General features: G+C 43.7%; 1 protein-coding gene across 1 annotated transcript in view; it reads left to right on the forward strand.

Moving 5' to 3' along the window:
* LOC141781837 (SH3 domain-binding protein 4) overlaps window positions 1-17285 on the forward strand; it is a 41759-nt gene extending 24474 nt beyond the window's left edge. Inside the window, exons 4-5 of the mRNA XM_074657715.1 lie at window positions 13786-13974; window positions 15052-17285. Of these exons, the coding sequence (XP_074513816.1) occupies window positions 13786-13974; window positions 15052-15276 (414 nt within the window). The 3' untranslated portion in view covers window positions 15277-17285. The remainder of the gene's footprint in view (window positions 1-13785; window positions 13975-15051) is intronic.
* Window positions 17286-17830: the final 545 nt, after the last annotated feature.

Below are 17830 nucleotides of genomic sequence, written 5' to 3' on the forward strand. Positions count from 1 at the left end.
GAGTCTCAGTTGGGTCTTTTGTCCTTCATGCATCAAATTAATCGGTCACGTGTTTCTGTCTGTATCCTCCTGGTAGGAGATTTCTCTCTCTCGGAGCACAATTCTTCTTCTCTCCTCCTGTTATCTGCCCTCAGCTGCTCTAGGCTTTTGGCTTTAGGCCGTGGTCCAGTCTGTTAATTCTGCTGGGAGTGCATTCGATAACTGCTGTGTAGGCATCGAGGTCTAATCGGGACCCGAGGAGCTGTGGAGGGCAAAAGAATACTTTCCAACTCAAGCAACAGACGATCGCATGAGGACAGAGTCGGTGTGCAGTGTGTGTACAGTATGCTGATCTTATAAATCTAATTGATCGCTCCCGGCTACTTTAATTTTCTATCTTTATGTACATATGAATCAAACCCCTCAGGGGGGGAAACAACGCCGTGAAACAGCTCAATGAGACGGACCTTTACTCTTGTATTTACAGTATAAAGTCATTATAGAAATGGGACTACAACTCTTCATCTTGTACAGCAATGAGTGTTTTTTTATCCAGAAAGTAGCGGGGCAATTAAGCATAACCATCGTGCATTTTGCGATAAAAGCAACACATTTGGCACAGATGTAGGTTTATATGTTATGAAAAGATATAGATATCGAGGCGCTGCAAATTTGGCCCCTGAGGGCCATGGAAACCATTTTTCAAGGCTCTGTCAATTTTACTGCTAATGAAAAGAGAAATACACCGATGGAAAGCTGAAGATCTTGCCTTTCTTAAGGTGTATTGGTTGCCCTTCTATCATGAAGGTAGGGGGTGAAGTTTGACCTGAAATGACCATGCTCCTTTTATTGGGCTTTTGCGTTTTTCTCAGGTTAAAAGCTTTTAAAAAGTACCCTTAAAAAATAAAGAGGAAAGAAACATGTCTTCGATCTTCTAACATCTAATATGATCATCTTAAACACACCTTGGAAATCATCAAGACTCAGTTTTCTGCAACATTTAGGAATATTAAGCGCCTATTTGGCGGCGATTTTGAAAAATGGCTTCCTTCCAAATTGGCAGCGCCCAGATATCTATATCTTTTCATAACATATAAACCTACATCTGTTACCAAAAGTGTTGCTTTTATCGCAAAAATGCACAACTGTTATGAATATTTCAGCTCAGCTGTCCCACTAAAGTGTTTTGCTTTAATTACAATATTTTTAAGCCAAGTCAGACATTAGTAGTTGGGATTTGCCTTTTTAATAATAAAAGAACAGATGTGTCCGCAGCAGATGAAGACGCTTGTTCATGCTGTTTTTTTTTTTATTCCAGTATATTCAGCTTTTCTTCAAAGTGGACAAAGTGCTGAGCTGTGTTAGCTGTTAAGTGTGCAAACCAACTCTCTCAGGCACTCGGTTGTGCATCTTCTGTCACGGAAATGTGGCCTCAGGCAGTCCGGGTAGCGATTATCATCCTGAGATGTCTAAACACACTGAACGCCCTCATCATATCCAGTCTGACTTATACTTATGGCCTAATGCTACATAAACCTTTGCATTTTCATTTTCTGTTTTATGTGTGTGCGTGTTTTCAGAGAGTGGTGTTCAGGTTCCCTGCAGGTCTGTTGTTAGTTTCTCCGTCAACATATTATCCCGCTGAGAGTCTCTGTCAGAGGTCACGGACGTACTACAGCTGAAGTAACACGAAGCAGAAACACTGTAATTTACGCAGGGTTGTAAACACTAGTTAGAACCGTTTATAGACGGAGAAACTGCAGTATGGAAAAGAACATAATAAAAGGTGGTGACTGAAAATGTGGCCTTTGAGGGAGTTCTGTACAATTCATGTCTGAATATAGGCCTGTTTTTCTGTTTCTTCTGTCAGGATTTACACGTAAACTACTGGGTACTGTTGAGGGGGACGAAGCACGCAGCAATCCAGCAAAATTTGAAATCTCTTTGTTTAACCGACACAAATATGCTGTTTGTTCCATGTGCAAACATCTGATGTTTGTTTTTTTTCGTCCTCTGAAAAGTGGATTTTGTTGCGTGTGTGTGTGGGCCTCAGAGTAAAGCCGAGCTGTCAGATGAAATACTCATCTTTCTTCTTCCTCTTGCAAATTTTGTTCTATGTCACAGAAGAGAAACTCGTATGATTTGCTGGTGTGTCATTTGACATGGACGGACGTCTATTTTTGGAAGAAAGAGAACCAAATGAAAAGCACTGTGGTCGCTTTCTTTGTGCTCAAAATGTCTGAATCCATTGTGGTCTGCTTTGATTGTTGGTGGAGAAAGGGGTCATCAGCAGTACATATACTCACATACAGTATTACACATATACATTTTTCTTTTCCATCTGTTCCGTGTTTTCCTTCTCCTGTGTATTTGTGTCTTAGCATAGAAGATATACAGAATATCACAATGCCCAAACCAAAGATATCAGCTTGGAGAATATGTGAGGAGAACTGTGTGTTTTTGCAGCTTTGGATGTGACATTTGGATAAGACTCACAAACTTTTTAGGCGATTATTACTTATGTTGGCAAATGATAATTACTAGTTCACAGGAATAGCATGCACCAACAGATATGTCGCTAGCAGCAAGCAATAACACGCCCCGAGGTCTCGGTGTGAATCTCAGCAGCACAGGTTGAGATTTATCATCACGTGTCACCGTGCCAACTGTCCGATGGCTCCATGCCTCTCCTAGTTATTATTAAAAAAGAAAAAAAGAAAAAGGAATCTGAGTAGAGTGCTCCCTGTAATTTATAACACTGCATGGTCGTACTTTTCTATTCTTATTATTGTAGATTTACACCTTGTTCAACATTTCAAAGTACTGTGCCACAAAAGCTACACCTACTTTTGAGTTATCTTTCACACATTTTTGGGGTTTTGGAAGATTGGACTAATATCTCTCTATATGTTAGGGGCATCCCCGACTAAGAATGTACATAGTTGAATCTGATTGGTGAAGTCTTGCTTATTGTCTTCTGATCTTTTTCTCATCTTTTTTCTGTTTAAAGGTTCTCTACGATATCTAGAGCATTAATATAACATCAAACCACTATTTGCTATGTAAAGATATAGAGGAGTAATGTCTACCTGAGCAGAGAATGAAGTCTCTCTCCCTCTGTGTGTGTTGTAACCTGAGTTCTCTGTGCTTTGTTTACATCGCCGGACCGGCTGCACATGCTTTTAGTGCATGTGAGCGTGCCCCACTGGCTAGCTCACAGCCGCTGCTCTGCACTGCTCTCATAAGACGGTTACAGCTGATAAACTTTACAGCTTTAATTATCGATAGAAAAACAGTAAAAACAACAAAACGGTTTGCCGGGATACATGTTTCTATCGCTTAGCTGTTGTTTCAGAATAATGGGCTGTGCTGTTTGTTGTGTGTCTGTGTGTGTTTGTAGATACGCCACTGTCCAGAGTACTAAATCGGAGCGACAGACGCGGTTTCTTAGCCTGCTTTCTTTTCGTGGTTGTGAATATAATTTTCGCTCCTTATTCTCCCCATCGTAGTAATCCACAGACAGAAGGGAAACGACAGGGAAGCAAAGGGACAGTCAACGAGAGAGAGAGACACAAGCCGCAAACGGCTGTTTCTAGCGCAGCAAACGGTTGCTAACAAAACAAAAAGTTCACATTGTTTATTAAAAGACGTGTTTGCACCATCAACATAACTGTCAGCAAAGCATTCCTTGTTGAGGAGTAGTTTATACTTGGACATAGAGGGTTAAAAATCTCTGTCAAGACAGCTTGTTATTAGTCGATTGTGTGAACTCTCAGGTCAAATCTAATCAAAGTTGAACTTGAAGGGAAAATATGTACTTCACCCCCACAAGCATATCCACTGATCTTGGCCATTAGTGTGATTTGCTGCAAATCTAATGCTGCAGATTTGTTATGCTTTAGATGCTGGTACGACCTTTAAGGTGTGATAAAATGTTAATATTATGTAGTATTTTGTGACCTCAGACACTGATCTTTGTGTTTCCCAGAGGAGCTTATGCATGAGTTGCTTCTAACCTTGTTTGACACTGAATTTGAGTTGTAATAAATCTTGAGGCTGACGCGAGTACAGAAAAATTCATAACACGGACTGAAGCAGAATTGATTTTCTTTACTCATTCTGGATGTTCCCAGGTGATAATATCTGTGTGAATGAAGCTAGCATCATATATGAGTCAGTGTGGACTTGCAGATCCTTCTGATGGGAGTCTGTTGAGGAGGTTGTGTTGTTGTCGTTGTTGTCAGCGGGTGATGGAAAGGATCCAGGTTGTGTCTGTTGGATCTCAGGCCTGCAGATGTTTCCTGCCTCATTGTTCAGAAACTAAACAGAAGCTCCAGTTGTGGACCTGCAGGCGCCTGCAGTCCGTAGCACTTCCCATAATCCTCCTTGACCCAGACCCCCCTCTCTACTTACGACCATTCACTGTTAATTGTCACACTGACAGATAACAGATAATGATTTCTGCTTAATGTCAGCATATGGCTGCACTACACATGGCGTTGTGACACAATTCATTTGATTGATTAATACTCATTAACATTAATGAGTGATTAATAATTCAGGGACATTTCACTCAAGCAGTAGTCCTGTGGTTTTCCACATTCAAACAGCCGCTTTTGGACCCTGCTGCAGCTCCTCTCCATCCGCCGGCACATGCAGTGAAACTTCCCGCCGAAGTTGGTGTACAGGTCATCCTGCATCACATGAAAGATCCTACCGACCACCACTTTGTCTTTGGCCAGTCCCATCTGGATCAGCGGGGACCGGCTGGGACAAGAGGGGCAGCTCTGCTCCCGGCCGTAGGAGGAGCTGCTGCCGGGCACGGAGCTCTCCAGCTCCCGCCGGAGCTCTGACTGCAGGTTGAAGGCGGCAGCGAAACCGTATATGTGTCCGGCCCCGCTGGAGTCTGAGCTGAAGGAGTTTCTGGTGAACCTGCGTTCCGTGAATCATTTTGTCTGATGTCGAGGGAAATCGGTCATGATGACAGGCTGATGGTTTAATTTAATTATGTAGGACATAAGAGGCATCAGAATTAAATTGAGACTGTTTCATAACCAGTTAAAAGGTCCTTGTAGTAACTTTAAAAAGGAATTTAATTTCTTATGCTCTGCTAGACGATTATTTACTTTGGCAATACTTCGCTGAAACTTCCCAACAGGATGTTGGATCAACCAATCAGCTCGCTTGGTGTGCATTTCCGCACTACACATTGTTTAGATTTGGGTTCACTGTGAGCCTCTGTGACCTATAGTTACCCATAACACTGTTCTCTGCATATGTTCACAAAGAAGTTTACTTTCCGCAGAAGCATAATTGCAGCTTCAGTCTCATTGAGTTATTCATTTAGAGTTATTTTTATAGTTTCAGACAGCTTTGGTTGATTTGGTGTCATTTAGGTTGACACAGGATGAAATCTTCTACATGACTGTATTAGAAATTCTATCCACGTCTTCATTGTGGCATTTGTGTCTAATTTAGATTTTGTGGCATATGTCGTGTTAGTTGTTTTATGTTGTCAGCCACACATTATTATCGCCGCCTGTCTTGGTCAGGACACTTTTGAAGAAGGGATGTTGCATTTATCTTCCCTGATTAATGACTGCGGCTGTAAGAAATATTTCTAATGGATCAAATGACTGTGTAATGTGAAAGCTGTCGAACGCACAGAAAATTATCACCCATTTCTGCAGAACCCCCTTCAACTCTGGGGAGCGTTTTAGTGTCTTAACTCGTTGTTTTGGTTTTACGCCCCCCCAGCTTCACTGTTCTGATTCACTCTCTGGTGTGTACAGCACTTTGGTCAACGTGGGGTGTTTTTAAATTATGTCTATACATAAGTTTGACTTTGACACTCTCACTGCTCTCATAGCATCATCTTCAGAGAAAAAAAAAGCTGTAAAATTCCACTGTACGATCCAGTACCAGACAGGCACAGTTAGAGACTAGCTGGTGAACATAGTGGAGCATTTAGCAGCTAAAGAGACAGATATTCCCCTCAGGAGATGATGGAGACAAAAAACAGAGTGGAAAGAGAGTGAATATTGGACACAAACACGACTCCTGATGAATGATAATGTTGCTCTGTAACTGCTGGATGTGGAAATAAGCAGCTGTTTGCTAACAATTTCAACATATCAACTTGGAAGAAGATGATGATGATATGTCAATGTTGTGTTCACAGCTTAGTGAAAACAAGTGGCCAACAATACAGGATTAAATAAAGATGAAATAATTTAATATAACAGACAAAAGATGGCTGCTATATTTAGACAAAATGTGACATGATCAACATGACAGTTAAACGTCTCTTCGGACTTCACTTAGTGTTGCTTTAAAGATTTTGTGCCAAATAAAACAAGAATCGTCCAGACTAAGGGAGCTGCAAGTCAGAGAGGTGATTTCAGGGCAGTTGACACATGATGCTGGTGAAAAAGCCAACGTTTCTGGTCGGAAGTAGGAACACACCTATGTCTAAACATTATGAAAGACTTAGATATCAACAGGTTTTTGGATATGCGTAAATATCACAACTCCGACCTTTTCAAGAGCTTTTCATTGAAGGAATGAAAGAGGGAGGCTGTGTTCGCACTGTCCAACAAGGCCACCACCGGTCACGTTAATCGGAGTTTGCACGGCTGCATGTGAACGGGAATATTAGAGGAATATTCATTTTCATTAGCCATGTAAACAGCTTAGTAGGAATATTGTCTTTTCTGGAATAATGGAAAAAAATGTAATATTATGTGCATGTTAACATAGTGGCTGTTTCCCCATTTTTTTTACTGTGAGGAAATTAATTGATTTCAACAAAGTATTGTTAAAATGGCTGTTAGTGGGCAGGCCTGTACGGGTCCTCTCTCTCTCAAGCTGCTGCAGATATCTTTGGGGATTTACACAGAAATTAAAAATGCAAATCAAAAAGAGGTCCGTCCATCCCTTTCCCTCTCTCTCGCTCTCGCTCTCGCTCTCGCTCTCGCTCTCGCTCTCGCTCTCGCTCTCGCTCTCGCTCTCGCTCTCGCTCTCGCTCTCGCTCTCTCTCTCTCTCTCTACTCGTGTCCTGCTGTAACCTCTCCCTCCAAATGACGTTAAAGCACGTTCAGGTTTTACGGTAAAATGTAACTCTGCTTCCTGACATTTCCCCTCACAACTCATTCTCTAGTGAGCACAGATTTACCATCTCAGCAACAAATAATCAATTTAATGGGCAGTGGGGGGAAAAACTCATTCCTCCAGTCCATCCCTTCAGACACCTCTCTCTCTCTTCCACCCGTTGTAACCCCGTCCCCTCCGGTCCCTCCAGTCCCTCCAGTCCCGGTCACCTGACCTTCTCCGCCCACTCACTCACCTGCTTCCCATTTCCCCCAATCAGCCCAGTAGTACATACACCGGTCCATTTTCACCAGCACTCTTTTGCTTTTGTGCTTCTGTTGCCTTAATAACCCGTCCCTTTTTCTGTCCAAATTTTCACCATTTACAGAAATGAACAAGATAAAAACAAATGTGCATAAATATTTGACATACGATATTAAAAACTAACTTTTACAAATATTCTTTAGCAAATACAACCCCTCATTCCATATCCATGTCTTAGATGGATTGTCATGACATTTTGTGCAGACATTCATTGTCCCTCAGGATGAATCCTACTGACTCTGAGGATTCTCAAACGTTTCCTTCTCGTGACGAGGTTGACATTTGTGGTTTTTATTGAAATGTCTCGACAGCTGTTTGATGAGAGGAATGTGAATGTCTGACCCAAATTCCGTGCCAATGTATCCGAGTGGTGGACCGACTGACTCAGTCACTGTGACTGAAAACTGGCATTAGTGTTTGCATGCATTTATCAACAGCAGCAGTAATGACACTGATACGTTTATTGATTAATAGATCTTTTCCTCTGGTTTATTGTGTATTTTCTTTGTGTTTTCATTGTTCGTAATGGACCAGACACTGAAAACAATGTGCACAGTTTTCACTTATTTAAAGGGACTGTTTGTTACTTCTTACACGTATAAATCATTGCGGGTCAGTGTCCCATGCACAACTACACATAAGCACCAAAACCGCGTTATATCTAGTGAAGCCCGTCTTGCAAAACAGTGTTAACTCTTCCTGCTTCGGCCTCGGTCCGCAGTCAGAAGACACACGGGAGACCGTAGCTGGATTCAATGCTGTGTCTGCTCCACTGCCTGCTCACCTTCACTCACACACCGCGCTTGTTCTCACACGCTCTCTCCCTCTACCTCTCGCGTGCATGCGTGCACACTACACACTGCAGAAGAGTTAGTTTAGCTCTGAGAATATCTACTGAATGTACAGTGGACGTTTGTGCAGAAATAACTGCTGCAGCTCCTCCAGACCAACAGAGGTTTCCCGTGTCGTTTCCTGCTGCTGAGTGAAGTGAAAGGGCTCCGGAACGAGTAACGTTATCGTCTCCGACCGGGGCTGCAGTGTCTCCCCTGTTCCTTCTGACCGCGGTCGGGAAGCTGAAGCAGGAAAACACAGTATCAGCATCGATTCATGGAGAGACCTTCGTCTGGTCAGCTAACATTACTGCCAAGCAGGTGAGATATAGAATGAAATTGTGGTTTTAGCTGACGTGTGTCACCTCACTGTTTTGAGCGATGCTCGTTCATGTCTATGTAGAGCGAGCACAAGCGCGAGCGCGAGCAACAGTACACTGACTTTCGTTGACTTAGCGGCCACAGGTGTCACTGTTAACAAGCAATTTCTGATTCTTACATAGAGTCCCTTTAATACTTTCTGTCTCATAATGAGAAAAAAACTGAATGTGAGCTTCTTTCCTGCTACTTCTGTTTGACTTCCTCCAATGCTTCTGTTAGAGAAGAAAGAGAGAGAAAACCCTCCTCCTCCTCCTCATCCTCCTCCTCCTCCATCCTGCTCTTCCTCCTCTTGTTGCAGATATACAGTGAACCGACTGCATTCAATAACATCTGGAAGCATGAGAGGTGCAACCTTTTGTTGTAGCTTATCTCAGTGCTAAAGTGGGATTTTCATTTCAAATCTCTCTCTGGGCTCTGCAGCCGAGCGTCTGACCCTCCTGAATTATTTGCAGTGTGGCAGGTAGAGCCTGGGAATAATAACAACATCCTATTTCTGGAGGAGGACTCTGAAAACTGGAGCGCCAACCAGGCCCATTGTGTGTGATTAGCTCTCTGCTTCGCCATTCTCGTACACAAATCTTAGATTTGAGTTTTTCCACCATCCTCCCTCTGTTCCTCCTCCCTCACTGACTGGGTGTGGCAAGCTGCTGCTTTTGGAATAATTGACTGAACAACAGATCACTCACTCCCTGGAGATTTTGGTCTTGTTTGGGAATGTGGAAGTTATTTCGGAGCCAGTTTATGAAGAATGAAGGGAGTTCACGTGTTGGGTAAAATGCCAAAAACAGCACCCACAGTCTTTTAATCTCTCCCGGCATTAGCAGGTTTTGGTTCTGAGGTTGAGGTTTGCTCTCAAAAAGGTGAAGAGACGAGAGAAAAGCAGGTTTGAAGCAAAACTGTAAAAAGGAATGAAATTGCAAAGCCGCAGCACAGTGCGGCTAAGATGGAGTGTAGAGGCTGTAAATGGGAAAGGTGGAGGAAGTCAGATGGAAAATGAAGATGGGATAGAAAAATAATAAAGAGGAGATTGAAGTGGAGAGATGAGTGCCAGTTTTGTAGCTGAGAGGAAAAACAGAAACAGGATGATGGAAGAAACAAGTCATTTATCAAAAAAAGCTCACGGTTGGTTATAGCGAGGTTTTTTTAGTTTTGCCCTTTTCTTCAAATGTGAGAGCAGGGAGGGACTGTGTGGGTGTGTGTTTTGGTGTGCAGCGACAGACATGATTGAAGCGCCCGCTTCGTTTCCACGTCAACGTTATCTCTGAAAATATGTCTGCAGGAATTTTCTTCTCGTTTTGACAAGCAGATGATTTATGCAAGGGGGTTGGGGGGAGGCTGCAGGGCTTCACTGCGCTGATTGCTGAGCTTGTGAAACAAACTCTGTGGCATTTAACTAAAGCACACACACGCGCACGCGCACGCACACACACACACACACACACACACACACACACACACACACACACACACACACACACACACACACACACACACACACACATACACACACACACAGGGTCCTATAACCCGTCCACATAGACCAGCTGACATTTAAGAAAAACACAGCACAGCGTTTAATTCCTCCACTGTCTCTGTGCATTGTTGCGGTGCAAAGGAGCTGTGTGAATTGCTGTAACGACGGTGCGCCCGGCTCTGTCTACTGCAGTGCAATTATTAGTTTAAAATCAGGCTGGGGAATCGCAGGGCACGACGCTCAGCGATAAATACTTTACAACGTGCCACAATTAAAACCTTTCAGACAAATGAAAATAGGTGGTGGAGGAAACTAGTAAATAGCTTCAGATTCACCAGATCTTACTCTGCTTGCTAAGCTAAATCAACCGTCTCCTGGCTCCAGTTTCATATTTACGGCACGGACGTGCAGAGATGAGAGTGTTATTTATCTTCTCATCTATCTCTTGCAAGAAAGTGAGTGGAGTGATGTGGGAGTCACGAGTGAATCGTTAGAAACCGCCAACTTTTTTTTACTGACTCTTCATCTCCAGTTACTCGCCCCTTTATTAACTGTATTTTTGGCGAGGAAAAACTGTCATGGCCATCTTCAAAGGGGTCTCTTGACCTCTAACCTCCAGATATGTGAATGAAAACCCACTGAAGACCCACTTTATGATAATCACATGCAGTTTGGGGCAAGTCATAGTCAAGTCAGCACACTGACACACTGACAGCTGTTGTTGCCTGTTGGGCTGCAGTTTGCCATGTTATGATTGGAGCATATTTTTTATGCTAAATGCAGAAACCTGTGAGACAATATTTGTCATTGTTTTGTGTTGTTAATTGATTTCCAATAATAAATATATACATACATTTGCACAAAGCAGCATATTTGTCCACTCCCATGTTGATAAGAGTATTAAATACTTGACAAATCTCCCTTTAAGGTTCATTTTGATCAGATAAACAAAATGTGATTAATTGCAAATTAAACGCTATGGACAATCATGCGATTAAATATTTTAATTGATTGACAGCCCTACTTTATATTTGTAAAAAGTTGTAACTCTGGATGACAACAGACACAATCTTGATGTTTATTCTGTATCAACATGTTTGTTTGACTTGTGCTGAATAAACTAAACAGGATATTGTTACCAAGGAGACACACTTGAACCTGTAGTAAGACTTTATTTTGGCAGGGATTTCCTGTCGTTGTTGTCCGGCGAGGAAACAGGTGCTCGCCAAAGGGTTTATCTTCCCCTCGACATCCACAAAGACCCAGAAAACAACAAACACTGTGATACGCCGGCGCAGTCGGTCACTTAGAGTCAAAATAAAAAACCAATTTGTCTCGGACTTAATTTGATTAACGTGATGTGGTGGCAGCTCGGCGTTCCTGGAGGACAGTGGGCAGCGTCTGATTGGCCTCTGCTATCTCATCCTGTGGTCTCGTCTCAGAGCGAGAGAGGCTGCTGGAGCATTGCATCTGCATTCCTCACCCCCTCCCCCCTCCATCCTCCTCTTCCCCCCCTTCATATCCTGTCGTTCCACACATTCCTGCACATGGAGCTGAAGCCCAAACTGGAGCTTTAAATTCACCTTCGCTCGGTTGAGTCTGGGCCCCAGTAGGTCAGGCCATCTGTGGGTGTTTCTGTGTCCGTCTACTTCTGTCTTGGCGATGACCAATTTGAGTTTTAGACCTGGAGAGTGTGGACATTATGAAAAGTTTTGATTTCTTTTGTAAAGTGAGGACATTTTTAGAAAGTGAGAAAAGAGAGTAAATATTTTAGAGACATTTTTTGTTATATTAGTTGAAATTCTCTTCACACCCTGAAAGCAATCAATAAATCAAACGCTCTGACAAAAAGAACAGTATCTGTGGCTGTTGCAGGACTGTAATAAGCCCGTCCGATCATTTCATTCGGCCCAGATGTAATGACTGGATGAGCTTCCTGCGTGCACTCATTGTGCATCACCGGAGTCTTCCACAAGCTGCTAGTTTGACAGCTGTGAGTGTCAGTGTTGCCGACTTGGCGACTTTCTCACTAGATTTAGTGACTTGTGGAGCTGGTGCTGCGAGCTACTTTCATTGAGAAAAGAGTTGGCAACACTGGGCTGGGTTTTTCTGCTGGAACATAATTAAAAATCTAGTGTACTGTTGCTAGTTTCTCAAGATCGCCTACCCAGCTTTTAAGTATTTTATAGTAGTTGTATTATTTGAATGAGGATCCTCACAAGTATCATACTTGCCAACCCTCCCGATGTTCCCAGGAGACATTTCATTACCCTCTCCCGGTTTCCTCCGGGGTCACAACTCCCCCGTATTTCCCCTGATTTATGGCAAATTTTTCTTTATCTCAACTCGTTTCTGGCTCTCTACAGTCTGTATAAGCTCTACTGTTTCCACTCGGACGACAATACAGCTACACCGAATGTTGGTTCCTGGCAGAAGAGAGCAGTCTATGCTCGCGACACCGTGCAGCGCCCAAAGTTGGGCTTTGCTCGACGTAGCGAAAAGCCATCGTGGCGCAAAGCAAGCCATTGGAATTAACGGGTTTCAGAGCGCAGTGGTGCCGTTGACGCTTTGTGTCTGAAAGGACCTTCAGTGAGTGAGAGGAGAGAGAAATGGAGAGTACTAAGAGAAAGAAATTCTCAAAAAAATGAATGAATGAATAAAAACGGATCAATATTAGTTTATACCAGAGATCCACACCAGAGGGGCCTGCGTCTGCAAAATGAGCTGCATGAATGTGTTTCCATCTGTGCTAATGCACTTTGTATTTGCATATGTGACATTTGTATTTGCAAATCCCCTGTGACGTGCTGCAGGTTGTAGGAACAGACTTGAGTCTCCACAGTGTTTTCTGTTCCCACTAACACCAGTAGCAGCAGCGGTGGTCTAGGCAGAGCTGAGGGAGACAGGGAGGTTACAGAGGCTGACGGGAGGAGCCGGGCTCCTGTCCAGACAAGTTAGAGTCACACAAACAGGAGCCACATCGGCGCATCGCATTCTGCTTCCTCATTTAATTTAGCCTCAGTAGCAGCGGGACTGTGAGGATGGAGATGGAGATGTTGTTGAGCTGCAGAGCAAAGAAAGCTCGACGATTATTGTTCATTACCGACCCTGACGTTTCTCCAACGCCACCCTCAGGACACTCTACAGCTAAATCCTCAGTGTGTTGCATTTAGGAGATGTTGAAAAGGGGGCTTTAGACTTTAATCTTGTTGTGCCCTGTTGTGTATCTCTGTCCGTATCAGTATTAGTTACCAGGCGTTTTCCTCCACCTTCAGTTCAGATGTGACATAAATCCTGAGTGCTGCTGTTGAAGCAACATGAGGCTCTTATTTCTGTTTCCACCAGAAAGCATCTGAAAAATGCACAAAGCTGAGATTTGCAGGGGGATTGGGGAGGCAGGCTGTGGAAAATAACAGAGGATCAAGTCAGTGGAATGAAACCTGTGGATGTACATTTATTAGTCTCTATGTAGTGTTTGGCTTTATTCAAACTTCACCGCTCTGTTTCCATCTTCACTCGACTCCTTGTTAACAATTCAATGTTGTCCTCCACTGATTCCCCGTCAGAGCTCATATCTGATTTTTCTTCATGACTCAGGCCCCCACACGTCTCCAGAATCCACTTCCACTATTTCAGGCTGTACTTTTCTCTTTTTATTTATTCACCTCAGCTCAGTCTAAAGTCCTCTCGTGTGTCCTCTCTCTGCAGGCTCTGTTGAAGATGGACTGTCAGGGTCTCGTGGCCAGACTGGTCATGGACTTTGTCCTGCTGACCACGGCCGTGGAGGTGGCCGGGCGCTGGAGGGAGCTGGCCGAGAGGCTCGTCAAGGTTTCGCGCCAGCAGATGGACGCTTACGAGGCGCCGCATCGCGACAAGAACGGGGTGGTGGACAGTGAGGTACGTCCGTCTTACAGGACATAACACTGTCGTCTTTTTGATTGTGGAAATGGTTCGTTTATTCAAGCTCATGAATGAACAAACCATTTATTCAAGATGGATGGTAGGGCTTTTAAATATCACAATATCTTTTATCAAATTCTTCAATATCGATACTCCAACAATAATTTAGGTTCCTCTATTAGTGCTTCCACAATGAGATTTTTGATAAATGATCATAAGTAATGTGGATATAATGACTAAGTGCATAAAGGCAAATAATATAACAGCTAGAACAGTCTGGTCAGTTCAGAAAAGTACATCATTTTAGTGTAATGCAGCCTTTAAAACCAGGAAAGGACACTTATTTCAATATCCAAAATCTCAGACGATATCTAGTCTCATATCAAGATAATATAATATTGATATATTGCCCATCATCACAACCATCTGTTAAGGTTTGGACTGTTTTGACAAACTGATTGGTCGCTTCTAACTCACTTATTCTGAGATTTATTATAATGAAACTGACCCCTATTAGCTGATAGTTTGCCTTTTCTAATGTTTGTGTCTTCAGAGGTAGTACTCCAAAATATTTATTTCAGTCAGAGACACTTTGCTCCAGGAAGGAGTTCATATTAAATGGTTGTACAGTTAGATTTAGTGAACAATACGCACATGAATAATACCAACAATGAAGCACATATGGAGGTTTGGGCGGTGGAGGGAAACAGCAGGTCAGCAGAGTAACAGTGAGAAGTGACCGTTTATATTCGGGCTCGTGCTGCACACCTGCATGAATGTGATCAGCCATTCAGCCGCACAGCTGTGACTGAAGTGAAGCACGAATGAAGCAGCTGATGCCGATTGGCTAACACCAGCACCACCTCAGTGCTCTGTCTGAACGAACAGCGTGCTTTTTTTAAAATAGGATTTTAATGGAAAATTTGTCTTAAGTCATAACTGGGAAATTATATACACATCTCACTAATATTCACAAATATAGCAGACATGGGAAGGACAGCATACATCAGCTCTGTCAGCTGTCAGTGTGTCAGCAGATTAGGATTATGGGATGTTTGTTCTGTCTGTCTGCAGGCCATGTGGAAGCCGGCGTACGACTTCCTGGTCACGTGGGCCGCTCAGATCGGCGACAGCTACAGAGACGTGATCCAGGAGCTGCACATGGGCTTAGACAAGATGAAGAGCCCCATCACCAAACGCTGGAAGCACCTGACTGGCACGCTCATCCTGGTCAACTGCCTGGACGCTCTGCGGAGCTCCGCCTTCAGCCCCGCCGCTCAGGACGACTACGCCATCTGAACTCTTCTCTGTTAATCCTGCCGGTGTCCCCCCTTACCCCCCCTCACCAGCTCACCTCGCTCTTCTGGAGCATTTTAAAAGTTACACAGTTTGAAATGCTGCATATCAGCTATGTGCTCACTCTGAATGCCACTACTGCTGTCGTATGTTGTTCTGTTTCCTGCGGCGCTGCCTTCAGCTCCTCGTGCCCAGGGGAACGCCGTCGGACCCCTTCCCCCACCAACGTCTCCACGGCCGCCGGCCAAACAGCACAGCGCTGTACGGAGCTCGCAGTATTCACAAAGACTCTTTTAATAGTTCCTGTCTTGCATAGTTATGTATTTTTGTACTCTTATTATGGCACAGCATTTTTTTAAAGCAACACTTTGGTTAAGAACTGTGGATTGAACGCCAAGAAAGACACTTTTTTTCAAGAAAAGACACTTTTAGATATCGTATCCTTGTTACCGTAGCCTTGTCACATGTGTCAAACCTGTTCTATTTATTTGTACGTCAAAGAGAAAAGTCACTTTTTCCTTCTCTTCTTCAGGTTCTCTCTCGCTGTGGTCCCGCTCATTTCAGAGATCCAAATAGTCGGCTGTCAGTCTGTATTTTTTTTAAGACCTGGCACCGAAGAAAACAGAATAATTTATTAATCTTGCACACCAAGAATCAAGCTCTCCACCAGTGCCAACACATGTAGTCAATTAATCAACAACAGATGAAATAGTCTAAATTGATTCTCTGATTAATTCTCTGGTTCCAGCTTCTCAGATGTTTATTAGGACTCACTTTTTTTCTGACTAAACTATTGTGGTAAAGAGCTCAACAGTTCATCCTTGACCTTGTGAAACAGCCGTTGACAAAACAACCTCAACTCAAGGTCCACTCACTCACTTCTCCTGGTGCTTTTGACCGTATCTCACGGTCTTCATCGGCAGTTTGCTCAGTTGTCATGGAGCTACTGTAGATGTTCACCGTCTCTCTCCGTGATTCTGAGTTTAAATGCCCAGACGCACCAAGCCGACATCAAAGAATTAACGGCGACGAAGGCCGCCCGTTGCGCCGCCTCACGTCAACCTTTGTCTTGGCCGACAAGTTGCATTCGAACACACTGCGAAGACTACAGGCGACGGCTAGTTAGCGCATACGTTCTGCGCCTGCGTGAGAGGAAATAACTCTCCACACCAGCAGGTGTGACGGTAGTCTGTAGTCGTCGTTCAAAAAGGGAAACAGGAAGACCGAGGACGGCGGATGAACAAGCCGTTGCTATGATACGTACATGAAACAAAGCGGCGTTTGCCGACCATTTTCACACCACCCTCACTCACTACTTAGCTTCATTCCAGATGTTCAGATGAAGATCGTTTCTCTTCTCGTGCATTGATTCGTTTAAGCTGAACAACCAATTAGAGTGATTTCTCTCACCGACGAGCTCCGCCGCCGATTCAACACGCTGAATCGGCCGAAAAACCTCCGACACGGGCAGACTAGAGCCGACGGTGCAGGACACACTGCAAAAACTAGGCTGACACACGTTCGCCGACGGCCCCAAACTGTCCGTCGGCTTAGTGTGTCGGGGTCTTAAATCAACATGGATGAGAACTCCTAGAGGTGCTCAATCTGCTCATGAAGACCACGTGGAAAGATGGAAAGCTCCAGAACAAGTGAGTAAGTAGACTTTGAGTTGAGATTTGTTTTGTCAACAATTGATCTATTGATTATTTTTTGGATTAATCGATTAAAGATTTTCAGCCTTACCCTCCATATAACAGTCACTCATTTCACTCTGCTGTCTCTTGCCTGTATCTCTGTCGTCCCATGGAAGTACTTCTTACCAAAGCTTGCCAAAAACGAATCCAGCTCCAATGTTGAGACCACTGTTGTGATGACACTGTCTGTCAAAGCTTCTGGTTAGGTTTTGTCTCAGTGCTGCATACTGTATAATGTGGTGAGTTTGAAAAACTTTTTTTTGTGACTGCATACTTTTTGTGGAAAAAGACTAAATAAAATGTAAATATTTGTACACACCATTTGTTAGATTGTACCTGTTTTCTGGCTGCAGTCTTGTTGTGATAGTTTTCCCTGTAAAAGCACACAGCCACCAGAACATCACTGTCAGGAGGTTTCCTTATCTGAGACAGGAGCGACAGGCCGCCGTGTTTTGTGTCTTATCAGCGTTCTGTTTGTGGAAAACACCCCGAACTACACTATCTGAGAAAATGTGCATGGAAGGTAAACGGGATGGTGCAGGAAGGAAGAAGACGAGCCGGCCGACCCTCCGGGTGCAGACAGAGCAAGGTCGAAACAGAGAGGCGAGGAAGACTGAAGGAGGAAGATAAGTGAGAAGGAGAAGTCTTGATGACCTCAAGCAGCATGTCCGCTTATTTTCACGCTGCCCTCGTCATCTTATGTTTAAGAGATCTGAGATCTGCTGCAGCCTCAAAAATGTTTTAATTGGAGCTTGACTGGTGGTTGTATTTGCCAGCAGCAGAGCTCTTCTGGAGGTAGAAATAATCATGCTCTTGTTAGAAGAATAAAAGTATACAGGCACACCAGCATCCTCATGGTCATT

Source organism: Sebastes fasciatus, chromosome 14, assembly GCF_043250625.1.
Source record: "Sebastes fasciatus isolate fSebFas1 chromosome 14, fSebFas1.pri, whole genome shotgun sequence".
Taxonomy (NCBI): Eukaryota; Metazoa; Chordata; class Actinopteri; order Perciformes; family Sebastidae; genus Sebastes; species Sebastes fasciatus.